Consider the following 26203-nt stretch of genomic DNA (forward strand, 5'->3'; position numbering starts at 1 on the left):
GCCCCTGCCTGCATCAATGTTTGTGTATCTCTAAATTGCACTGTTTTTTAAACTCTCAGTTTCTGAACCAGCATGGAGGTTTTGCGAATGCCTACACAAGCCTGGAGCACACAAACTTCTACTTTGATGTGTCGTATGATCATCTCCAAGGAGCTCTGGACAGGTATTATTTAATGAGAGTCTATCAAAGAATATAAATGCTATTATTTGTTTTGACCCTTAAGGCCTGGTCCCACTGCAGTGATAACGAAAACGATAACGATCTTGACGCAAAGAGAACGCACTCTATTGGTTGAATTGCTCCACGCAGAATACTCCCACGCTTATTCAACCAATCGAGGGCGTGCATTTTTAACATCGTTTTCATCATCGTGGCCTGTGTGACCAGGCTTTTACACTGAAGTGTGTAAGCACTGTATACTCGATACTTTCTCTGAAAAATTCAACGTAGGCATATTGCTTCACAACAACTTGTGTCTGTAGAGCTAATTTTTGTCAGCTAAAAGTGGGGCGAAAAACCATCATCTTTATTCTGCTCCACCTCCCTTCAGGTTTGCCCAGTTCTTTCTCGCGCCTCTATTCAACAAAGATTCTCAGGAGAGGGAAGTCAATGCAGTGGACTCTGAGAATGAGAAGAACCTGAAAGCAGATCTATGGAGGTTGTACCAACTGGAGAAGTCCACAGTTGACCCGGAACATCCATTTTGTAAATTCAATACAGGTGAGGCAAAATCCAATGCCTCAGGGTGTATGTATGTATCACTACATTTATGACAAACTATAATGCACTGTATATAGGATTTGAGGCATTGCATGGTGAGGTATCAATATATATTTGGTTTGCGGTAACACCATGTGTGTATCTACTTGCCAGGTAGAGTTTGTTCTTAAAAAACTGTCTTGTTTAATTCTACTACCGTGGAGTAGATTGTTAATAAGCAGGATAGTTCTTTTCAGAACTGAGAAGTCTCCCGAACACCCGAACAATCTACTTCGCGGTAGTAGAATAAACAAGACAGTTCTCTAAGAACAAACTCTACCTGGCAAGTAGATACACACATGGTGTTACTGCAAACCAAATATATATATAATACACCGGTTCTTAAAGCTCCAGCCAACCAAACTCTTCCTAACTTAGGATTAATCTTAGGACTAAGGACAAGTTCAGTTCTGTATCCATAGATGTTTTAGGACGTATTGAACCTAAGATAGGACGAATTACTCAACCTAACTCGAGATGGGATTAATCCTAGCGTTTTGTGAAACCGGCTGCCGGCCTTAATTGATATGGGTGGCATGTCTGGCAAGTGTAGACTGTGGACCAGGGCCCAATTTCATAGAGCTGCTTCAGGACAAAATGTAGCTAAGCACAACACAAGTAAACCTACCTAAAGTATGTCACATGTACAATCTGTGACTGGTATCCAGGAAATTTTTGCTTAGCAGAACAATTTTTTGCACTATCTTCTGCTTAAGCAGCTCTATGATATGTGAATGAGTTGTGCTGTGGTCTTCTTGTGTGCCACAAGGGTTTTTCTCTGGGCCTTCCAGCTTTCCTCCCAGTAGAGGGTGCAGCTCGACCACGCTCAATTTTAGCTTCAGTAAAAAATGACTAAAAACCCGTTTCAGACAGGCGCTCCAGAGTCACGCCAAACCAAAGTCTGAATTAAGTACATTAAAAGTTTGGCACCTGAAACTAAGCTTGGGCGATATAGATTTATTTTATTCATGATATATATCCGACAATATATCGCGATAATCAATATAATCGCAATTAATCCCAGTGAAAGTTGTAGAAGAGACAGTCATAGCATAAGAGAGGTGTTTTCATTACCTATTCTTCTGGTTTTGCTCCAAACCTATGGGGTGCAAGATGTCTCGGCTAGGAAATACATCGCGATATTTTGATACTTAATCGATATCGCGATATATCGCGATATATCAAGATTTCGATTAAAACCAAATCGATCGGACATCAAAATCGTTTCCAAATTAGTATCGTGATCTTCGATAATATCGTGGTATCGCCCAAGCTTACCTGACACTGTTAGGAGCGCTAGAAGTTGAAAGATCGACTGTTGCAGTCATTCGGAATGACTCTGGAGCGCCTTGGTTTCAGACGTCGAACTTGTTATGAGCCGCGCGAATGTAAATTTGATGTTAAGTTCGCCTGTCTGAAACAATTTTTTTATTTGGGTTGACCTAGAGTCGCTCCTGATCTATTTGGTTCGGCGTGACTCTGGTGCGCCTGTTTGAGAATAGTGTAACCTCCCAAATTGTTGTTATTTTTTATTCTCTAACATGACTGCCCCTTGTCTAGCTTCATTTTGAAACCTGCTTTGCTCATTTTGTGTCGTTGCAGGAAACAAAGAAACACTTCTGACTATTCCAGCAGAGAAGGACATTGATGTCAGGAAAGAGCTTCTGAACTTCCATGATACCTACTACTCATCCAACATCATGGGGCTTGCTGTGCTTGGAAGAGGTATGTTTCCAAAAACAGAACTTTCAAACTTGCATCATAATAATGATATTAATAATAGTGACTTCTTATATAGCGCTCAAATCTGTCACACAGTGGAGCTCATAGTGTTCGTACATTATCACCCCTGGTCACATTCCACTGGATTAAAAACATGGCCTCGTGCCATACGATCGACATAGCTTGCCTCGCTACGTGTACCGTGTCACACTGTGTACTACGACCATGTAGTACACGTGAGGGGCTCCCGTATGTTGCGCGCATAGTGGAACCAAGCTAGCTATGGCGTCACGTAGCAACAGCACTGGGTCGGGTGACTAGCCTCGCTGCATAGATAAACAGACGCTTCGATGTGGCGCCACACTAATCTCGCGACGCCAATGTTTATGAATGAAAGGTCAACTGATAAACGGGTTTCCTTTTCACCCCTGTAACAAGCAATGCAATCATCTAACGTGTTGACCTAATGCATATTCAGATAAATGAGGTCACTCGCTTCAAAAAGAGCTCTTGGTGGCGCTTTTGCGATGTGCTTTGGGCAACTATCGCGGGTTCAAAGGGGGCGACTTTTGTCTATTGGGAGTTTATTTACAAACATTTTTTGATAATAAGGACAAAAACAGGGCTCAGAAATCATCTGTTTTTACATCTTTGGTAAGTTTAATCAAGATTGAGTCAACCTAAAACTACAACAATTTTCAATAATCAATAATTTTCAATATTTCTTTGTTATGATTATGTTTGGTGTCAGATTACACATAATGAGACTTTACTGGAGCGGGTCACATTTGAGAAAATGAAAGTTATATTTTGTCTCTTTCCTTTTGGTCTAGAGTCCCTGGATGACTTGGCTGAGATGGTCGTTCCTCTGTTTTCTGAAGTGGAAAATAAGAAGGTGACTCCTCCAGAGTGGCCCCAGCATCCATTCACTGAAGATCAAATGAAGGTACAGTTAAAACTAAGGCAGTGTTCGAATTGGCAGTTACAGCTACGGCTACGGCTACGGCTAGATTTCTGCGTCAGCATGTGTTGAGGTATAGAACGTCCTTAGCAACGCCGTCAGTAACAGCCGTAACTGTAGCTGTAGGTGCAAATTCGGATACGGCCTTATTTACATACACAGGGCTTAACAGGTGGAAATTTGAATCGGGATAAAGAATATTAATTTTGGTTTGACCCAAATACACCAATGTGTGTTAGCACTGTATAATTTCCAACGCTCTGTGAACAAAATATCACAGGCATATTACTCAGGTGGGATTTGAACCCACAACCTTTGCATCTAGGTCAGTGTCTTACCAACTAGACCACCAAGATTGCCCAGTAGCTATACACAGGGTTCTCACCAAGATTTTTCAAAAAGGGGGGTGGGGGCTTACCAAGATTTTGCAAGTCTGGCCGAAGCACCCTGAATTGCAACGTGTTCATGGGAGTGTTTGTGAATGCAATGATAATGTTTTGTGTTAAAGATCACAGCGGTTTGTGATGATACAATTTGAGCAAGATATACAAATCAATATGAAAATATAAACAAACAGCAAACAAACAACGTTCAATGAATTTCCAGAACTTAGTGTAGGTGGGAGATATTCCATAATGTTACATAATAATACCGCAGAAACAAAAAGGTTCTTATTAGCATGTATCATTTTGATCGTTCCAGGTGAAATGTAACGTAGTCCCAGTGAAAGATATCCGACAGCTCAATGTGACTTTCCCAATACCAGATCTGAGGGAACATTACCGATCCAAGGTAAGGTGGTCTAACATCCAGGTTCAAGAGTCGATCTAAAGAGTTTTTCATTTGTTTAAAAAATTATTGAAGGCTACATACACTTCACTGATTTGGGCTATCGACCCAAATCAACTGTCACCTTGCCACATTGCCACCTACTCCTTGGGCTGAAACAGGGCTACCCTGTTTACAGTCCATAAGGATGTTGGCATGGGTATCATATCCACTATAGCAGCCTAGTTGACAGAGCAGAATGCACTACCTTCCCAATTTTCCTAACTTTATGGTAAAGCGCCTTGCTCAAGGGCACAAGTGTCATGACCGGGTATCCAACCCACACTCTGCTGCTGTCGACACCAGAGCTTGGGTCTGTATCAGACTGCTCGACCACGCCACGCCATGTTATGGGGAAGCTGAGAGCACTTGGCCAAGGGGAAGTGGGGTTGGTGGGGAGGGGGGGGGGGGGGGTTGGCGTGGGGCTAGGTCGCAACCATTCAAGTGTACATGTATGTACCTACAATTAAACAGGTTTTGATTGCCAACAGGCTCTTGCTCCCAGGGGAAATGTGTGTGCTTAACAGAGGTTAGCAGTTTTTTGTTTTTGAAAAACTGTTTCATGCAATGTTTTGGGGTTGGGTTTTTTAAGTTCTTTTAGGAAGAATTTGTTTAACTGATGAAAATTTCCAATTGTGCAAATATTTGTTTGTCAAGCCCTTGAACTAATCACTATCTTATTGATTGCCATGCTCTCCATTATCTGAGGTTAATTGCACATACAAATTATGTTAAGGCTGTACTAGAATTGGTTGGCTACAGCTATGGATACGACTGTTGCTAAGGGTGTCCCTAACAACATCCTATTCTTCATCGCATATTGACATGGCATTCGAGCTGTAGCCATAGCCGCCAATTGCTTGCAGATAGTGTATACTATCTTTAACTTCTCTTTTGAGAACTTCTGTGTGATGGTGAATGCGCTATACTTATGGTTCATTATTATACTACAGCGTGTCGTGCCTGAGCAGTTAGGTTCATTGGACCCGATGTCGAGTGTCGGCCCTAAGAGGCCACTATTATTATTTGTATACTTATTGGGCATCTGATGCTAGCTGCAGTGTGGTAAAAGTCCATTGGCTCCTATGAAATTTGTTTCATTTATCCCAACAGCCAGCCCACTACCTAGGTCATCTCGTAGGTCACGAGGGAGAGGGTAGTCTCCTCTCAGAGCTGAAGTCCAAAGGTTGGGTTAACACGCTGTGCGGCGGGGCCAAGGATGGAGCGAAAGGTTTCATGTTCTTCATTATAAATGTTGACCTCAGCGAAGAAGGAATCGGTACGTAAAGTTATTGCTGACCTAGGTAGGGATAAGCCCAAAACAAAGGCTAGTGCCTCCATGCCCCCCTGGTCATTGCCTTGGTGCCCTTGGAATGCTTCAGTTGAATTTTACATTTCCTTGTTTTTTAGTATCTATATGAACACAACAATGCACCTGTAAATTAAAACCTGAATAAAATATTCACAACTTCAAAATCCGTCTCGGTGTCACTGCCTGTGAGTAGCCTTCCAACAACTCGGTTCCATACTTACCACAGCAAGGGGTTTTCTGAGAAGGTATGTGCCTGCGTATGCCATCCATGTTGGGGCAACCACACACGCTTGATGATGTCATTCTGTGTAACCGAGTTGTTGGAAGGCTACTCACAGGCAGTGACAATGAGACGGATTTTGAATTAATGGCTTTGTCACTACCTAGACCAGCATGGAATGAGGTGCATGCTAGTCTAGTTAGAGATTTAATCAGTGAGGACAATTCCCTCTTGCAATTCCCTTTTAAGTCTGCTCTTTTTTCTTAATTTTTCATTGACGCTCTTCCTTTCTCTGCCTCAGACCACGTTGAAGAAATCGTCAGACATATGTTCCAGTATCTGAACCTCCTTCGCAAAGAAGGGCCCCAGGAGTGGGTGCACGAGGAATGCCGGGATCTAGACGCCCTCAAGTTCCTGTTTAAAGATAAGGAGAGGGCTGCTGGTTATGTAACGCGGGTAGCCAGCATGCTTCATGTGAGTCCACTATTTAGTTTATCATGAACTATATGCCTCACGAGCATCATTTCATTTGAAGGTTTGGAGTATCGTTCCCAAATTTTCCTGGCTTAAACAAAGAACTTTGTAGTTAAGTCAGGAATAATGACAATTTTGACAGCTTGGCCAGCTGGGTACTTTGTCTTCTTCTTTTTTGTTTGTTAATATAATATATAATATATGTATTTTTTGTAAATCAAAACTGAATTTCAATTTTTAGTTATACCTTTTGACCCACCCAGCCACAATTTGAAACTGTTAAACCATGGGTATGTTCAGACAGCATATTAAGTCAGACCCGAATCGGTTTAACTTGACGTGATGTTCCTAAAAAAAATTTCTCTTGCGTTCAGACAGCACTGATTTATTTGGATACAGTTAATCTTCGGCTTTAAGAGGTCAAAGCAAACGCAACCCTCGTTACTCTAACATCCGTTTTATTCACAGATGCTTGTCGTGTTCATTGTGTCCACACACACCAAAGCAGTCTAAAGATAAGCCCCCCAGATCGACGGTCTAACTTTTATGGGTTAAACCCGATTCGGTCTAAGTTTAGAACAGATCAGACACACAAAGTTGAACTCGATCAAACAATGAGTTAAACCAACATTCATAAATACCTAAGACAGTTTCGCTATTCCTATTGGTGGAGAACGCGTCACGTGGGGTCATTTAAACCTTTGATAATGACCAGTAAAAAGTGTTGAAACATGGGCGTGACACGCGAGCTTGCACCTGTGCTTATAAGACAGTTTCTTCATTCCTATTGCAATGGCCGGGACAGTTGTGCCACATCACAGCAATCTCCAGGAGCTGTTTACCCGAGGGGCCTTACCATTTCATAGCTGGAGGGGTGTTGTGTTGAAAGAAATCATTGAAACACTATAATTTTTGCATTTATTTTACTTTTTGACAAAAAGTGTTGATGTTTTTTGACCGAGAAAGTATTTATGAATGGGAATCAAAGTGTGTTGAATCGGTTTTCAACTAGTGGTTTAAACCTGTCGAGGCCTACTTCTTGATAATTTACCTCGACTTCGTCTTGGTAAAATTATCAAGAACCAGGCCTCGGCGGGTTTAAACCACTAGTTGAAAACCTCTTCACCACACGCTGATTCCTTTATTAGCACTCTGTCTGAACACCCTCTTTGACTGTTCTGAACGACCCTTAACTCTCTGTGTGTAAATTTTCTTGCAGGGAGAATACCCTATTGAGCAGGTCCTGAGTGCACCTTTCATGATGCCTGACTTTAGACCAGACCTCATTGACATGATACTGAGTAAACTAACCACAGACACTATCAGGTAGGTAGTGAAGAGGCTGGACAAATGCACCCTTAAGACCTCGTTCAACAAACACTCAGAGCCTACCTCGTTACCATGGGCAGCGCGCCGTGTCACGCTAGCTCTGCGTACGTCTTGACCCCTGGGAGGGAAACTCCAATCCGTGTCTTTGATTGGCTATCATATATGCGCAAAATTTGAAACGCCGTGCGTCTCCAAAAAGCTCTATATGCCGAAACACCTGCGTATAAAGATGTACGTATTCACTTTTTTGGTCACGCAACACTTAACGCCAAGGCAAATTTGTGACTGTATTACACACAGCGCATCCAGCGTGTGCGCGACTAACGCCCAACACAGAACGGATCAACCACAGGACTAATTGTAATATCCCTTATATTTGGATATTTTGGAGTTACACTTCCAGGGGTTATGATCGAGCAAGGAATGCTGGGAAAAAAATGGCGCGGCGAGATCGATCACCCCTGGGAACGAGGTTGACACTGAGCAAGTTCAAGTGTGCACATTAAGTCGACTACTGACCAGCAACAGACATGTACAGTGACGCAGTCACTCGAACGTCTCGTTTGGAAGCCTAGTCTACCATTGGTACCACGGCACTCGAACGACTCGTTTGGAAGCCTAGTCGACCATTGGTATCACGGCACTCGAACGACTCGTTTGGAAGCCTAGTCGACCATTGGTATCACGGTATTCAACATTCCATTGCCTTCCACGCTTTCGCTATAGTGTCACTAGTTCCCCTCTGCGCTTTACACATGCTAGCATGGAACAGGCTATTGGGACCAGTGAAGAAACCATGGTCATGAGGCTGGTTCCAAATGGTCGACCTCGGTAGTCAACCAATGGTCGACCACAGTAGTCAACCAATGGTCAACCAGCCTGGGTTCGACTCAAATTGGTCAACCTAGTTCACCATAGTGCACACTCGATTTTGCTGTATATTTTATATTTGAGATTAAACTGTTTTTCTTTATCCCTACTGTGTTGTTTTAGCCTTTTCAAGTTTTCTTGTTTTTTTTCTCTTGCAATTTTTTAATACATGACGCATTTTCTTGTTTATTGAACACAAACCAGCCCATGGGCTGCATTTACCTGATTTTTAATAAACCAACAAAAAATAGTGATAATATAAAAAGGTGACATTTTATTTTTTCAGGGTCGCCATAATATCCAAGAGTTTTGAGGGAAACACAGATTCGGTTGAGAAGTGGTACGGCACAGAGTACAAAATAGAACATCTTCCGCCAAATCTCCTTGAGGTGATAAATCAACTCTCTTTATAATTTTATAAGTGATGTTTGAAGCTTTGTCGTTGAAAATGATAAGAATAAGCTATAAATAATAGTTGGAGTGTTGGCTCTGAAGCCGGTTAGGTCTCAACATTTCAAACAGTAAACTCTGCTCGTCTTCAGGAGAAGAAACAAAAAGACGAGCTGAGTATACTGAAATATCGAGACCAAACTATTAGTCTTCAAGTTTTTGAGGTAAAAAAAAGTGAAAATCACAAAGCAATGTTTTCAGGAGAGTCGCGTACATTGTGAATCCATTGTATGTGCAAAAATAAGTTTTGTGAAATTGTTTTACACATTTCTCAAAGAAACACCAACAAATTGTTCACAGATTTACGTTAAATTACATGGTTTAAAGATAATGATGGTTAAAAGCTTCCCTTAAAATATTACATACTGAGGTGCTGTAAGTTTGAGAAATGATTAAAACATTTTACACAAACTATTTTATGATGATGATTTTAGCATGTCAACGGATTTAGGCGACTCTTCTGAAAACATTGCTTTGTGATTTACAACAATGTATATTTTTTCCCCTCAAAAACTTGATAACTAAATAGCTGAAACTTCTACTTGTAGATGTAAATTATACTATATACATACATCTTCATTTGCAGTGAGTTGGGATTCGTGTCATGTCCCAAAAACTTGATCTACAAAAGTTACCAAAGCACTTTGGTGTCGTGGTCGAGTGGATAAGAGCACCGAACTCAAGCTCTGATGCTTCTGTTCAGCAGAGTGTTGGTTCGAATTCCGGTCATGACACTTGTGTCCCTGAGCAAGACACTTAACTATTATTGCTTCTCTCCACCCAGGGGTAAATGGGTACCTGTGAGGGCAGAGATGGTTCTTGTGATTGATTTAGCCGAGTAGGGCATATTTGCGCACAGGTTGTATACTTCCCAGGGAGCTGAGAAGGTTTAAGGAATGAATTAAGGCCCAGTGACCAGGGGTAATAATGTGGAAGCCCTTTGAGACACCCCTTGGGCGTGAAAAGCGCTATATAAAAACGGTCTATTATTATTATTTTGTTCTACTCAACAGAGCTGGAAGGACGCTGGTCTGCACGATAGCTTCAAACTTCCACAGAGGAATGAGTTTATTGCAACCAAGTTTGATATTCTACCGAGGGCTGAGGACTGCGTGGACTCCCCTAAAGGAACCACAGGATCACTACTACCCACACTGATTAAAGATACTCCCTTTACTATGCTATGGTTTAAACAGGACGACACATTCTTACTGCCAAAAGTCTGTTTCTTGGCAGAATTTGCAAGGTAAGTTTCTTTTGCAGAGTTTTGGAAAATAACAAAAGTAACTGCGTTTATGGACAGGCATGATTTTTTGTCCTACTTAAAGGGATACGTTGCCTTGGATCTGGCGGGTTGGTGTATGAAAAGTGTTTGTAACTCCTTGTTATAAAATGTATAGACCAAAATTGGTAGCGCCCTCTATTGAATTTTTTTACAATTGCGCTGTCTTTTTGTGCACAATCTATGCACTGAAGACACCGCAGCAAATGGCGCGCGGTGCTCAACACTTGCGCACCCGGTGTGCGCCCGGATTTGTCTATAGTTAGAAAGATGTTTTCAAAAATACAATATAATGAGCCACACAAACGTGCCTCGAAATTGCACGGTTTTCTTTATCTGCCGTGACCTAACACTTTACAAGGTTGGGTGGCACCTTCTCTTTGGGTGCTTTTTATATGCCTTTCATAACACAAAGGACACACAGCTTTAAGTCCCATCCGAAGGACGAAGCAATGGTTAAGTGTCTTGCTCAAGAACACATGTGTCAGGACTGGGACTCAAACCCCAACTCTACTGATCACAAACACCAGAGTTTGATATGGGTGCTCATAATTGCTCGGCCACAACGCTAATATTTGGACAGATTTTGTTTCAATGGCCATGATGCTATTGTTTCCCCAGCCCATTAGCTTACATGGACCCTCTTCATTGCAACCTGACATGTCTATTTGCTGTCCTGCTCCGAGACTCTCTCAATGAATATGCATACGCTGCAGAGCTTGCTAACATCAACTACGCGATTGAAAGCACAGTCTATGGAATCAATGTGAGTATAGCGTAGTTCATGCTTTTATTTCAGGCCATTTTAAAAACCCTTATTTGGGCTCAGGCACTCTGGGCCCAATTTCATAAAGCTGTTTTCATAGAGCATTTTGTTTAGCAAGTTTCTTGGCTTTGCCAGAAATGACCAGTTGCATGCAGCAATGGTAATTGTATGGTATTCTGGCTGGTAAGCTGTTTTTTTGCTATGCAAAAGTTTACTGTGCTAAGCAAGTTTTGTGCTTACAGTCTTTATGAAATTTGGCCGTGTAAGGGAGTTAGAAAATTTAGGAGTTACTTATTTTCTATAGGGGCTTCAAGTGGGCAGACAGGGCCAACCCACAAAAGGCATAAAAGTTCTTTTCACACTGTCGTGCTGAAATTCACACGTTTTTCAGCGACTAGCCAGCATGGTCAGTTAACTTGTCATTTCACTACTCTGACAGCTTTTCACAGGTCCATGTTTTATATTAATTAGCCTTCAGGACCAAGTACATAGCTTGTCATTTCACTTCTCTGGCACCTTTTCACTGTTCCATGCAGGCTTGATATTCTTTGTACTTGAGTCTCATCTCCAATTTTTATTTTGCCTAAATCGGTTAAGTGAAGCCCTGACCTTAAAGGCACTGGCCAAAAATACTTATCTTCCAGTACGCGCTAATCGACCAATCAGATGCTCGAACTGGAGGGTGGTATAAAAAGCTACAACCTACTCCCAGTCTTTTTATTGCACACTGTGTATTGTAAGTGTCAATGCGTCACATTCAGAAATGACATTCTAAACTTTGTGCCCGTACATGCTGTCGCGAAGCGATAACTTGTAATATTAGCATAACAACTTACTTGGTAACGAGCAATGTTGAGCTGTTGGTAGTATAAAACAATGCGAGAAAAGGCTCCCTCTGAAGCATGTGAAGTAACATAGTTTTTGAGAAGGGGGTGATTTCTCACTCAAATAGTTGAATCTGAGAAAGACTTCACTCAGGCATCTGAAAGCATATTCTTTCATTATTTTCTTGCAACTTTGATGCCCAATTGAGCAAAAGTTCATCGAAATTGTGATGTTGGGCAATACCTCATAAATGAAATTATTTGTTTGATTGAACATTTTTTTAATATTTTTTTTAATTTATAAATCTATTGGAAAATGAGTGCATCACAAAACTGAACTTGATCTGAAAGCCCCTCTTTAAAGCACGGTTTTGCCTTCTCGTTTGGAATTGTGTTTCCTTTAGCTGTATTTGACTTGTGTGTTTCCACCACCTTACTTTTCAAATCCAACTTGTATTTATTTTTTATTTCTTCTTCAGATTCAACTTGGCGGCTACAACGACAAACAAACCTTACTACTCAAGAAGATCCTGGAGAAAATGACTAACTTTACCATTGATGAAAACAGATTTGATGTCATTAAGGAAACGGTGGGTACAATTTCACCTTTGAAATCATTTTTTTTTAAGAGCCTTCCTAATTATATTTCGATGATGGGTAACACAGTCAACTGCAAATCAAACTAAAGGTTTTTGGTCTATGAAAGAGACTATTATTAGTTCTTGTAATAAACCAAGTGGAAATAATAACAAAATGATAATACCCATTTATAAAAGTGCTTGTAAGGTGTCATGGCCGAGTGGTTTAGAGCATCAAATTCATGTTCTGGTGGTTAAGACATCGGAGTGTGGGTTCGGGTCCCGGTCATGACACTTAAAACCATCTCAGCTCCCTGGGGTGTATAGAACCTGTGCTGCCAAGTAATGTAGTGCAATAAGTTAAATCAATCATAGCAAACAAATAAGCCCTCACAGGTACCCATTTACCCATTTAGGTGGATGGGAAGCAATTGTAGCTGAGTTTCTTGCCAAGGATAATGTCATGATTGGGATTCAAACACACACCTTGATGACTTACCCAACAAGCTCAATTTCATGGATCTGCTTACTGTGGATTTCTGCGCTTACAGCCCTAAGATTTAGGTGCTTGAAAGAGCATTGTTAGCGCAGATTTCTGTGGTAAGCAGTGCCACGAAATTGGGCCAAAAACTTCAGTCCAATGTACTACACTGTCAGCCACTGCACACCATACTAGCTGAATGTTCTGCACAGTGCATACATGCATGCATGATGTTTGGCCTATGCCAATGCAAAGCGTCTATAAAGCAGTAAAGTACAAAGCACTGAGCGGAGGACATGAACTACACAGCATTTTTGCCAGGTTTAGTAAAACACAGAGATTGTTTTTTCTGTTCTATTAATGCAGTATTCCAGGATGCTGCAGAATTTCCGAGCAGAGCAGCCCCATCAACATGCTGCGTACTACACAACGGTACTCATGTCTGAACAAGCGTGGACCAAGGAGGAAATGTTTGAATGTATGGACGGTAAGCATCTTCACCCGTTCCATAAAGTGACAAAACAGACTGGTCACATGCTGATAATTCTAAAGCTCTATTCCTGAATGTAGGTTTGTTTTTGTGGCTCGACACAATATTGTGGTTCAGCAGAACATTCTGTCAACCCACTGGATTGCGAGGGTGAGTCTACAGGAATGTTTCTTTGTGCCTTAAATTAACATGAACATTCTTTTTGGATCAGTGGCTCACTCACTGATGTGTGTACAGTACTTTCCTGAGTTCTGTGAAACCCCCCCTCCCCCCCAAAACCCCCCCCCCCAAAAAAAAAAAAAAAAACCACGCAACTTTTGCCATGTTTACTCAGGAAGCAGTGCTAACACACTTTAGTGTATAGGTAAAACCAAATAATACTCATGCAGAACTGTCGATTTTACTTTTACACCAACAGAAGTAACCATTGACCGTATGAAGGCATTTATTCCTCAGTTCCTATCCAGGCTTCATATTGAGGCACTGGTTCATGGCAACATGACACAACAAGTGAGTAGCACAAATCTCTTATTATCACCGTCGGAAAGACACTGCCCAAAGTTGTCAAAGTTGTTCTACCCAAATTTATTTAAGGGGTAAAAAGTCAATGATCTGATGTTTCGACCCGTAGCAGAGTCTCTTTCCAAGGCTGACTGACAACACACATGAACAGGGCCCATTTTCATGGCTCTGCTTACCGCCAGAATTCCGCACTTACAATTGCTACTCTCCGCTTACGCGCAAGCGCCAAATTTCTGTTAGCGTAGAATGCCTAGTAACGTGGAGAACGCACGCGAACAAGCTAAACTTCCTTGCTAAGTTTTTTGTTTGGTACGGCATTATTTAAACCACAATGGATTTTGTAAAACATGGACAGTCTATTTCAGATGAATTGTGCAAGGGTCCCAGACAATTGAGTCAAATTCCATCAGTGGTTGACAATTGATTTGAAGTGGCTGGTTTAACCGCAAGCATTGTCTGATGCTGCCCAAAGTTGACTCGGTTGTTCCACCCAAAATAATTTAGCATTTACCCATTCTGTTGCTCTTGTGGGTTAATGCTAGACAATGAAAAAGCTATATGAAGGAGAAACACTGATTCATAACTCGTTGTTTTTCCTGTTGGTGTAGCAAGCCTTGGAGGCAATGGAGATGGTTGAGACTGTCTTGAAGACCAAAGGGAACACCAAGCCACTCTTACCGAGCCAGCTCATCAGACACAGAGAAATACAACTTCCTGACGGTAGGGTTTCATTACATCACTTTTGATTTATTCTGGTTGTGGACCCAAGAACGTTTAGGTAATGTGTCAACTTTTAGGACGTAAAGCCGTTGGTCCCATGTGTTGTGTAATGCATTTAAAAGAACCCAGTGCACTTATCGAAAAGAGAAGGGGTTTGCCCCGGTGTTCCTGGCTGTGGCTGCTGTATGCGCCTTGTAAACCCTTATAAGTGCTACATTGGGTCTCAGAATCCATCACTGCAATAACCTATCTTTCTGTAAGTTTGTATATACTCAGCACCTTGAGTACCTTGTTTGGTAGATACATGTACGTGCGCTATATAAGACTTTGATACTATTTATTATTATTATTATTAACTCACCTTATCCTGTATCGGCCATAATAATAAATAATAATAATAATCAATCTTATAAAGCCCTGGTGTCTAGAAAAAAACTATTCACTGCGCTAAAATATGACCAAGGGAAAAAATTAATGGTTGGCTTGACTGAAGAGGTAAGTTTTGAGATTGGATTTGAATGAAGAAATGTCAGGGTATGATCTAAGGGTGAGAGGCAAGTCGTTCCACAGACGGGGCTGCGACCGAGGAACTTCTATCCCCATAGGTTTTCAACCTGGAAGGTGGAACGGCAAGCAAGTTGGCATCACTGGACCTTAGGATGCGAACCGGGCTAAACTTAGGATGCGAACCGGGCTAAACTTAGGATGCGAACCGGGCTAAACTTAGGATGCGAACCGGGCTAAACTTAGGATGCGAACCGGGCTAAACTTAGGATGCGAACCGGGCTAAACTTAGGATGCGAACCGGGCTAAACTTAGGATGCGAACCGGGCTAAACTTAGGATGCGAACCGGGCTAAACTTAGGATGCGAACCGGGCTAAACTTAGGATGCGAACCGGGCTAAACTTAGGATGCGAACCGGGCTACACTTAGGATGCGAACCGGGCTAAACTTAGGATGCGAACCGGGCTAAACTTAGGATGCGAACCGGGCTAAACTTAGGATGCGAACCGGGCTAAACTTAGGATGCGAACCGGGCTAAACTTAGGATGCGAACCGGGCTAAACTTAGGATGCGAACCGGGCTAAACTTAGGATGCGAACCGGGCTAAACTTAGAATGCGAACCGGGCTAAACTTAGGATGCGAACCGGGCTAAACTTAGGATGCGAACCGGGCTAAACTTAGGATGCGAACCGGGCTAAACTTAGGATGCGAACCGGGCTAAACTTAGGATGCGAACCGGGCTAAACTTAGGATGCAAACCGGGCTAAACTTAGGATGCAAACCGGGCTAAACTTAGGATGCGAACCGGGCTAAACTTAGGATGCGAACCGGGCTAAACTATATCTTCTCAGAGAACTCTGTTATTGCTGGAGAGAGCGGTTCCAAAAAGTTCTTTCCAGGTATCCCTGTTTCAGCCCCAGGACTATGTGGGCAACGTGTCCTTGGCGACAGTTGATTTGGGTCAACAGCCCAAATCTGTTATGTGTAGCCCTCACCTTAAGGTGGCCATTCTGCCTTGTGATATTAGGCAAATTCTTATTGAATTTTTTTCTTCTTTAATATTAATAATATGTGGCACCTCGCCTTACATCTCTCAAAGTGTTGTTTTATGGTTGCTTCATCTCAACCAAATCATTTGAATAATCTTCTCTGGCAAGTTACGGAGACTGCGCCTTTTCCAGCTGCGCACCGCGTCTCTGGAACTCCTTGCCAGACGAGCTGAGGGACACACCTGATCTATCGACATTCAAACACAACCTCAAGACTCATCTGTTCAATTTGTCAGCTTGCTAGCATCCGGCGCCTTTGAATGGTACATTTCCAGATACTGTGCGCCTTATAAATGTTATGTTATTATTATTATTATTTTATAATTCCACCTCATGAGTGTCATTTATGACAGACATGGCGCATTATAAACGTACACTACTATTGTCATGATTTTTCAAAGCCACCATGCTGCACTAAGTAACATTGAGACTGTTCCGCATTCTTACAGGTTGTTTTTACAACTACCAGCGTCACAATGACGTCCATTCCTCATCAGGGATTGAGGTATATTACCAAACCGATGTCCAATCAACAAGAAGCAACACCCTACTAGAGTTATTCTGTCAGATCATCAGTGAACCGTGCTTCGATACACTCAGAACCAAAGAACAGCTAGGTAAGAAACGATGAACAGTAACAACAGAGGGCGCTATCTTAGACTTGTCCCCTGGGATCATTATCCACAAGCCTAAGGACAGGTGTTATAGGTATACACTTATATGTCAAATTGGGGTGTCGTGGCCGAGTGGATAAGAGCACTGAACTCAAGCTCTGATACTTCTGTTCAGCAGAGTGTGGGTTCAAATCCCGGCTGTGACACTTGTGTCCCTGAGCAAGACACTTATCTATAATTGCTTCTCTCCACCCAGGGGTAAATGGGTACCTGTGAGGGCAGAGATGGTTCTTGCGATTGATTTGGCCGAGTAGCGCATATATTGCGCACAGGCTGTATACTCCCCAGGGAGCTCAAATGGTTTGAGGAGTGATTTAAGGCCCAGTGACCAGGGGTAATAATGTGGAAGCCCTTTGAGACACCCCTCGGGCGTAAAAAGCGCTATATAAAAAACGAGTTACTTACTTATTACTAATTGCGAATCTCCAGAACCATGAAGAAATGATTCAAGGCCTAAGGTGATTATGTACCTAGGTTCAACAGCAGATCTTCGGTGTAATTCACAAGCCTCTAAATTTGATGTCAGATGTTCAGGCTAGTGTCATCAGTGATGCAAAAATGACGTATCTAATAGCCCCCACATTTTAGAATTTGGAGGGATTTTTAGTGATACATTTAGGGCTTCTCAACGACTCATGTTTGAAACATAAGACCAATTTATTTACGTAGCACCTGGCAATAGTTTTCAAGGCCAGAAACACCACAATAAAGGCAGTGGACTCTATTGGTAATTACTCAAAATAATTATTAGCATAAAACCTTACTTGGTAACGAGTAATGGGAGAGGTTGATAGTACAAAACATTGTGAGAAACGGCTCCCTCTGAAGTGCCATAGTTTTCGAGAAAGAAGTAATTTTCCACGAGTTTGATTTCGAGACCTCAGATATAGAATTTGAGGTCTCGAAATCAAGTGTCTGGAAGCACACAACTTCGTCTGACAAGGGTGTTTTTTTCTTTCATTAAGATCTCGCCACTTCGATGACCGATTGAGCTAAATTTTTCACAGGTTTGTTATTTGATGCATATGCTGAGATACACCAAGTGAGAAGACTGGTCTTTGACAATTACCAATAGTGTCCAGTGTCTTTAAAGGAACACGTTGCCTTGGATCGGTCGAGTTGGTCTTTGAAAAGCATTTGTAACCGTTTGTTATAACATGCATATGGGTAGAAAGATGTTGTAAAAGTAGAATACAATGATCCACACAAATATGCCTCGAAGTTGCGTGGTTTTCTTTTTACCTCGTCGACTAACACGGTCGGCCATTTATGGGAGTCAAAATTTTGACTCCCATAAATGGCCGACCGGATAGTTCGCGACGTAAAAGGAAAACTGTGCCATTTTGAGTGGATCATTATATTCTACTTTTAAAATATCTTTCTAACCATATGCATTGCATAACAAACGGTTTCAAACGCTTTTAACAGACCAACTCGTCCGATCCAAGGCAACGTGTTCCTTTAAGACCATCATAATAATGAAACATGCCATAGGGGAACACAACAATAGTGCAGGGCCCAACTTCATCAAGCCTGTAAGCACCGAAACTCAAAGCACAAACAACTTTTGTGTAGCATAAATTAAATAGGTTACCAGCCAGAATACCATACAGTTACCAATCCTGCAACTATTACCCGGACGTTTCATGCTTAGCCAAGAAATTTGCTGTGCAGAAATTTCATTACTATGAAATAACAATAAATTGTTATGCTTACAATTATTTTGAGTAATTACCATAGTGTCCAGTGCCTGTAACAGCTTTATGAATTTGGGCCCAGTTTGTTGAGTTGTTATGTGAAGATCTTTGTTGTCGTCAACAGGGTACATAGTATTCAGCGGCGTCCGTCGTTCAAATGGTGTTCAAGGTCTGAGATTCATCATCCAATCAGAGAAGAGACCTCAATATCTGGATAGTAGGATTGAAGCTTTCTTACTCAGCATGCAGGTATGGCTCAAAGCAACACTCCACAGCCCCAAACCCTAACCCACCCCTATCCCACCCTTATCCCACCCCCACCCTACCCCACCCCTACCCCACCATACCCCACCCTTACCCCACCAATCTAGACCACTGGGCCATGACAACCCAATTTGTTACTAAGGGAATCTATGTGTGGTGAAGAGGTTTTCAACTAGTGGTTTAGACCCAACGAGGCCTGGTTCTTGATAATTTTACGGAGAGGTAAATTATCAAGAACCAGGCCTCGGCGGGTTTAAACCACTAGTTGAAAACCGATTTAAGACACTTCGATTCCCATTCATAAATACCTTTTCGGTCAAAAAACATCAACACTTTTGGTCAAAAAATAAAATAAATGCACAAATTATTTCTTTCAACACAACAGCCCTTCAGCTATGAAATGGTAAGGCCCTCCACCGCCCTTGGGTAAACAACTCCTTAAAAGGGAATGCTGTGCACGTCACGCGTATCGCGTGATGTGGCACAACTGTCCCGGCCGTTCCTCTCGACCAATAGGAATGTAGAAACTGTCTTATAAGCACAGGTGCAACCTCGCGTGTCACGCCACTGTTTCAACACTTTTTACTGGTCATAAACAAAGGTTTTTACACACCCACGTGACATGCTCTCCACCGATAGGAGTAGAGAAACTGTCTGGGGTATTTATGAATATCCATTTAAAGTAAAGTATAACACAAGTGAAATTGTTTGACCACAGACACACATTGAGGAACTTTCGGATGAGGCGTTTCAGAAGCACATAAATGCCTTGGCTGTAAGACGACTTGAGAAGCCCAAGAAACTAACAAGTGAAGCATCAAGGTACTGGGCTGAGATCACTGCAAGACAGTACAACTTTGACAGAGGTATGTGCATTACGTTAAAGGATTTAAGACAGTACAACTTTGACAGAGGAATGTGCATTACGTTAAAGGATTTAAGACAGTACAACTTTGACAGAGGTATGTGCATTACGTTAAAGGATTTAAGACAGTACAACTTTGACAGAGGTATGTGCATTACGTTAAAGGATTTAAGACAGTACAACTTTGACAGAGGTATGTGCATTACGTTAAAGGATTTAAGACAGTACAACTTTGACAGAGGTATGTGCATTACGTTAAAGGATTTAAGACAGTACAACTTTGACAGAGGAATGTGCATTACGTTAAAGGATTTAAGACAGTACAACTTTGACAGAGGAATGTGCATTACGTTAAAGGATTTAAGACAGTACAACTTTGACAGAGGTATGTGCATTACGTTAAAGGATTTAAGACAGTACAACTTTGACAGAGGAATGTGCATTACGTTAAAGGATTTAAGACAGTACAACTTTGACAGAGGTATGTGCATTACGTTAAAGGATTTAAGACAGTACAACTTTGACAGAGGTATGTGCATTACGTTAAAGGATTTAAGACAGTACAACTTTGACAGAGGAATGTGCATTACGTTAAAGGATTTAAGACAGTACAACTTTGACAGAGGAATGTGCATTACGTTAAAGGATTTAAGACAGTACAACTTTGACAGAGGAATGTGCATTACGTTAAAGGATTTAAGACAGTACAACTTTGACAGAGGTATGTGCATTACGTTAAAGGATTTAAGACAGTACAACTTTGACAGAGGTATGTGCATTACGTTAAAGGATTTAAGACAGTACAACTTTGACAGAGGTATGTGCATTACGTTAAAGGATTTAAGACAGTACAACTTTGACAGAGGAATGTGCATTACGTTAAAGGATTTAAGACAGTACAACTTTGACAGAGGTATGTGCATTACGTTAAAGGATTTAAGACAGTACAACTTTGACAGAGGTATGTGCATTACGTTAAAGGATTTAAGACAGTACAACTTTGACAGAGGAATGTGCATTACGTTAAAGGATTTAAGACAGTACAACTTTGACAGAGGAATGTGCATTACGTTAAAGGATTTAAGACAGTACAACTTTGACAGAGGAATGTGCATTACGTTAAAGGATTTAAGACAGTACAACTTTGACAGAGGTATGTGCATTACGTTAAAGGATTTAAGACAGTACAACTTTGACAGAGGTATGTGCATTACGTTAAAGGATTTAAGACAGTACAACTTTGACAGAGGTATGTGCATTACGTTAAAGGATTTAAGACAGTACAACTTTGACAGAGGTATGTGCATTACGTTAAAGGATTTGGGTACTTTTTGTAACACACAACACAATGTCACAGAATTACATTAAACTTAAACCGTTTGAAGATAATGATAGGAGAAAGCGTTCCTTAAAATATTAGTTGCTAAGGTGCTAGGTTTTTGAGAAATGAGTAAAACAAAGTAATGAAAATACATTTTTACAGGCTAAAATAACTTTCATCTCGCAATCACTGAGACAAAAATAATTTTCCCGACATTATTCGACTAATTTTTCAAAAACTACAGTACCTCAGCGAGTAATATTTTCAGGGAAGCTTTCTACTATCATTATCTTCAAACTGTGTAAATTTCATGTAAATCTGTGGACATTGTGTTTTTGTTCTACAAAAAGTACCCAGACCCTTTAAAACAATTGCGCCAAAGGGTTTTGTTTTAGACACCCAAAATTCTCAGCAGAGGTATAAAAAACCAAGTTACTCAGAATGATTGAAATTTAAGCCTCACTCTGATAGAAGATGTATGTGATATATTTTACCTGTAGAAGATTCAGCTTCAGTAGTCAAGTTTTTGAGAAAAAAATAGTGCAAATCACAGAGCAATGTTTTAAGGAGTCTTGTAAATCCGTTGTACATGCTAAAAAAAAATTGTCTCACTGAGACACAAATTGTTTTCATGAAAATTGTTGTACTCGTTTCTCAAAACTACAGCACCTCAGCAAGTAATTTTTTAAGGGAAGTTTTCTACCTTCATTACCGTTAAACCGTGTAAGTTTAATTTAAATCGTGGACATTTGTGTTTTGTGTCGTGTACAAAACCTACCCAACCCCTTTCAACCAAAAGGAAAACAACTTTGACAATTTTGGGCAGCATTGAACAATATCTGTGGTCAAACCAGTCGCCACCCTCCAAACCCCACCCCCTTTGTTTCCTCATTCAGTAAGGAATTTTGTTAAGGTAGATTCTCCACCATCATTACCTTTAAACCTTGTAAGTTTATTATAAATCTGTGGACGTTTGTGTTTTGTCCCCAAACCTCTTTAACATTTATTTTTGTGAACCCTTCATCAGCCAACATTGAGGTAGCGTACCTACAGACCCTGACCAAGCCTGACATACTAACCTTCTTCAAGGACCTCTTGGCGATAGATGGTCCTCGCAGACACAAGATGTCTATCCACGTCATGCCTCCTGTCCAAATCACTGAACAGGGACCCGGAGGGGACCATCCTGACCAGGCGACTACCAATAGCATGGACCTGCTACCAGCACCACCAATGCCACAGGTAGGGATTGTGTTTTTTGGTGCCAAAGCATAGAGCTATATATATTGAGTAGAGCGCTAACTTGCTCTGCGGTTTGAAGCCACCTTAGGCGCAGACATGTTTGATGTGTTGCATGAATTCGGAACGATTTTAATTTTAAGAGAACACACATTACAGCGATTTTTTTAACAATCGTCGTGTGCGCTTACGTACGCAACTGCTCAATCGTGTATGTCCGCGCTATGAAAACCGTAACTTCGACTTGATTGACGTACTAAAACATGACACACATGACGCTCGCAGTTTGTGACGCTGATCAGCAGATTGTGCGTTCACATTTGCTGCTTTTTTGCTTCAATGACACACACAAAAGAACAAATGCACTATCATGCAAATAGCCGTACAATTGGCAGACAAAATTTCAAGCTTTTGTATTGGTTTGTACATAAACATGGATGCGCCCACACGGCTTCAGAACCTTAGTACGTGTATAACGGGATGTTAGCGCTCTAGTCAATATATATATAGCTCTCTGTGGCAAAGAGAAGTTGGGGTACCAACCATGGAACCAGTTTCATCCAAAATAGACCTTTCAAGTTTTTGCCAACCGAGGTTGGTAAACTATGGAAAGCTGTCAATGCAAAGCAACAACAGATAGCCAGACAGTTTGTTATAACGTTACACAAATATTCACAAAAATGTATGTTGAATTTGTTGGAAACATACATTGTAGCAAAATAGACCTTTCAAGTTTTTGCCATCTGAGGTTGGAAAACTATGGAAAGCCATCAATGTAAAGCAACAACAGATAGCCAGATAGTTACAATGTGATACAAGTATTCAGAAATATACATGTAAATATATATGTATGTTGAATTTGTTGGAAACATACATTGTAGCAACCAATTGTAGCAACCAATCATGGGATGTACTTTTTTGCATTGAAGGTTTGCAAAAATAATCAATTTGAAGACAACAGCATGCAGCATAAAGCCCGGTCCATACTTCATGCGAATGCGAACCGAATGTTGACGTCACAAATTCGCAACGAATAATTCGCAGCAGTTGAACTATGCTCTACTCACTTGTGAATATCGCTGCTAAAGGAGGGTCGTGACGTCAAACTCACGTCAAATGCGCTTCGCATTTGCATTCGCAGGAAGTATGAACCGGGCTTTAGAGTCCGGCTTCTCTAGAAGTTGATCAGAGCATACTGATCGAAATATCAAGTTGAAACCTAGGGTTCTTTTCAGAAGCAACCCAAAGTGACTAGAGATTATCATATCGTAATTCCACAATGCAAAGTTTCAAATCCTACTTAAGAAGCCTATGGCAAGCAGACTACAATCTAAATTTTTCAATTTCTTCAAACGTTACTCTTAAAGGCAGTGGACACTATTGGTAATTACACAAAATAATTATTGGCATAAAACCTTTCTTGGTGATGAGTAATGGGGAGAGGTTGGTAGTATAAAACATTGTGAGAAACGGCTGCCTCTGAAGTGCCATAGTTTTCTACGAATTTGATTCGAGTCCTCAGATTTAGAACTTGAGGTCTCAAAATCAACCATCTAAACGCACACAACTTCGTGTGACAAGGGTTATTTTTCTCTCATTATTATCTCGCAACATCGATGCCCGATTGAGCTCAAATTTTCACAGGTTTGTTATTTTATGCATATGTTAAAATAAACCAACTGTGAAGGCTAGTCTTTGACAATTACCAATAGTGTCCACTACCTTTAAACTTTACTCTTAAACTTTACTCTCGTCATGGATGTTTTTTAAGTAGGATTTGGATGTATTTGTTATTTTGAGGAAATGATTTTCTTTTTCTTTCAGCCAACCATCGTGCAAGATGTGACCGGCTTCAAGGCGGGCCTTCCATTATTCCCCCTACCCAAACCTTTCAATGGCGGTGCAAAGTCTAAACTGTAGAGAGATGATGTTCAATCTGGATAAAAATGCATCACCTGATTTATGGTAACAAATAATTATTCAAAATATCTGATAGTTATTATACAAATTTACATGGTTTTAGGGTGAATGGTTGAAAGTTAGCTCCCCGAGGTATTGGGAGGTTACTAGTTCCCGAGATGGGAAGATAGCGACTGGCACGTTATGTTGAATGGACCATTAAGAACTCTGCTCTTGGTCATGAATATGCATGAGGTATAGTAATATCCTATAGTCAAGGAAGTTTTAAACTTTCACTTATGACACATAAAATAGAAAAAAAAACGAAAAAAAAACCCGTCACCTGATTATACTCCCGTCATGCAAAGTTTCAAATCCAATTTCACATTTGGGTATAGGATACATACAACCCAAGCACACACTATTTTATGTAACAAAGATTTCTTGCATTAAGCATTGCATTTGCAAATGTATTTAAACCATTTGACTCTGAATGTGGTTTTGATATACGCAAAATAAATTCCGTGTTAGAATTCCTGTGACATGCATTATGGATTTTTGCGTCACATCACATTAGATGACCGGAACAAAAGTCTCCCGTACTTAGATGCAGGGTGATGTATCTTTAGCCAATGTGGATGCAGTAATGTGTTTTTCCTCCATACAAATGATAATAATCAAACTCAAAATGAAGACAGTCTGGTACCTCACGTCTTTTTGTAGGAGAATCAACATTTGCAGCAGCTTTTATAGATATACATGTAGGACACTAGACTAAGATGGCTTGTGCTTGAGGGTTGTCAACGTCTTGAGACTCTATGCTGAAAATTGAATCGAAAGAAAGTTAAGTCAAGAGAAAATTGCTCATCTTTTTAAAGATCTGCTTGATTACAGGAATCAAATTATTCGGTTAGTTGGTTAAAGGCCATTCCCCCGCCTGAAGTACTTGTGATTAACAATATTTGTCTATGACAGCAGAACATAGTTTAGCAGATTTAGAAAATTGACCAAATTGTTTATGGAGTCTTATTTTTCTAAAGAAAATAATATAATTACTATACTATGTAAAGTTCAGTGTTTAGGACGTCTTATTTAAACTGACCTTCAAAGGCACTGGACACGTTTAGTAATTGTTAAAGACCAGTATTCTCATTTGTTGTATCCTAAAAAATGCATAAAATAACAAATCTGTGAAGACTTGGCCAAATTGGTCATAGAAGGTTTTTGATACCTGGGGTAGACTAAAATATTTTAGTGAGAAGTCACCCCTTTCTCAAAAACTATGTTATTTGAGAGGTAGTCCTTTCTCACAATGTTTAATACTATCAACAGCTTGTTGCTTGTTACCAACTAAGTTTTTATATATATATGTTGAGATTGCCAAACGTGTCCAGTGCCTTTAAATGGACAAGTAGAAAAAGTTTTGTAGAAAAAGAGGATATTAACCCTTTAGAGACTATGTCTGCCGCAGGTGGTTTGAACCAAAATGAAAAAAAAGTGGCTGGAAGTGACTCTAGTACAAAAATGCATTAATTAGGCCTCAAGTGGATGGTACCAAAATGGCAAAAGTGGCCACAAGTGGCTGGCACCAAAATGGTAAGATTGGCTACAAGTGGCTGGTACCAAAATGGCAAGATTGGCCACAAGTGGCTGGTACCAAAATGCTAAGTGAGGCCACAAGTGGCTGGTACCAAAATGCTAAGTGAGGCCACAAGTGGCTGGTACCAAAATGCTAAGTGAGGCCACAAGTGGCTGGTACCAAAATGCAATCGCGGCCACAAGTGACTGGTACCAAAATGGCAAGATTAGCCACAAGTGGCTGGTACCAAATTGCCATAGCAGCCACAAATGGCTGTTACCAAAATGCCAAGCGCATCAAAATGCCAATAGTGGCCACAAGTGGCTTGTACCAAAATCGTAATGGCAAGAGCAGCTACAAGTGGCTGGTACCAAAATGGCAAGATTGGCTACAGGTGGCTGGTACAAAAAAAGGCTTGTACTAAAATGGCCATAGTAGTCGCAAGTGGCTTGTATCAAAACGCAAATAGCAGCCACAAACAGTCATAAGATCTGACCTACTTTCACAGAACCAAAGTGGTC

General features: G+C 40.9%; 1 protein-coding gene across 1 annotated transcript in view; it reads left to right on the forward strand.

Moving 5' to 3' along the window:
* LOC117294527 (insulin-degrading enzyme-like) overlaps window positions 1–25418 on the forward strand; it is a 30207-nt gene extending 4789 nt beyond the window's left edge. The window contains exons 5-24 of the mRNA XM_033776979.1: window positions 60–163; window positions 552–721; window positions 2363–2485; window positions 3316–3428; window positions 4146–4235; window positions 5385–5550; window positions 6105–6277; window positions 7497–7603; window positions 8763–8865; window positions 9940–10172; window positions 10830–10974; window positions 12278–12388; window positions 13224–13344; window positions 13766–13857; window positions 14478–14589; window positions 16594–16761; window positions 18640–18764; window positions 19498–19645; window positions 21993–22207; window positions 24029–25418. Of these exons, the coding sequence (XP_033632870.1) occupies window positions 60–163; window positions 552–721; window positions 2363–2485; window positions 3316–3428; window positions 4146–4235; window positions 5385–5550; window positions 6105–6277; window positions 7497–7603; window positions 8763–8865; window positions 9940–10172; window positions 10830–10974; window positions 12278–12388; window positions 13224–13344; window positions 13766–13857; window positions 14478–14589; window positions 16594–16761; window positions 18640–18764; window positions 19498–19645; window positions 21993–22207; window positions 24029–24124 (2715 nt within the window). The 3' untranslated portion in view covers window positions 24125–25418. The remainder of the gene's footprint in view (window positions 1–59; window positions 164–551; window positions 722–2362; window positions 2486–3315; window positions 3429–4145; window positions 4236–5384; window positions 5551–6104; window positions 6278–7496; window positions 7604–8762; window positions 8866–9939; window positions 10173–10829; window positions 10975–12277; window positions 12389–13223; window positions 13345–13765; window positions 13858–14477; window positions 14590–16593; window positions 16762–18639; window positions 18765–19497; window positions 19646–21992; window positions 22208–24028) is intronic.
* Window positions 25419–26203: the final 785 nt, after the last annotated feature.

The sequence above is a fragment of the Asterias rubens genome, chromosome 9 (assembly GCF_902459465.1).
Source record: "Asterias rubens chromosome 9, eAstRub1.3, whole genome shotgun sequence".
Classification (NCBI taxonomy): Eukaryota; Metazoa; Echinodermata; class Asteroidea; order Forcipulatida; family Asteriidae; genus Asterias; species Asterias rubens.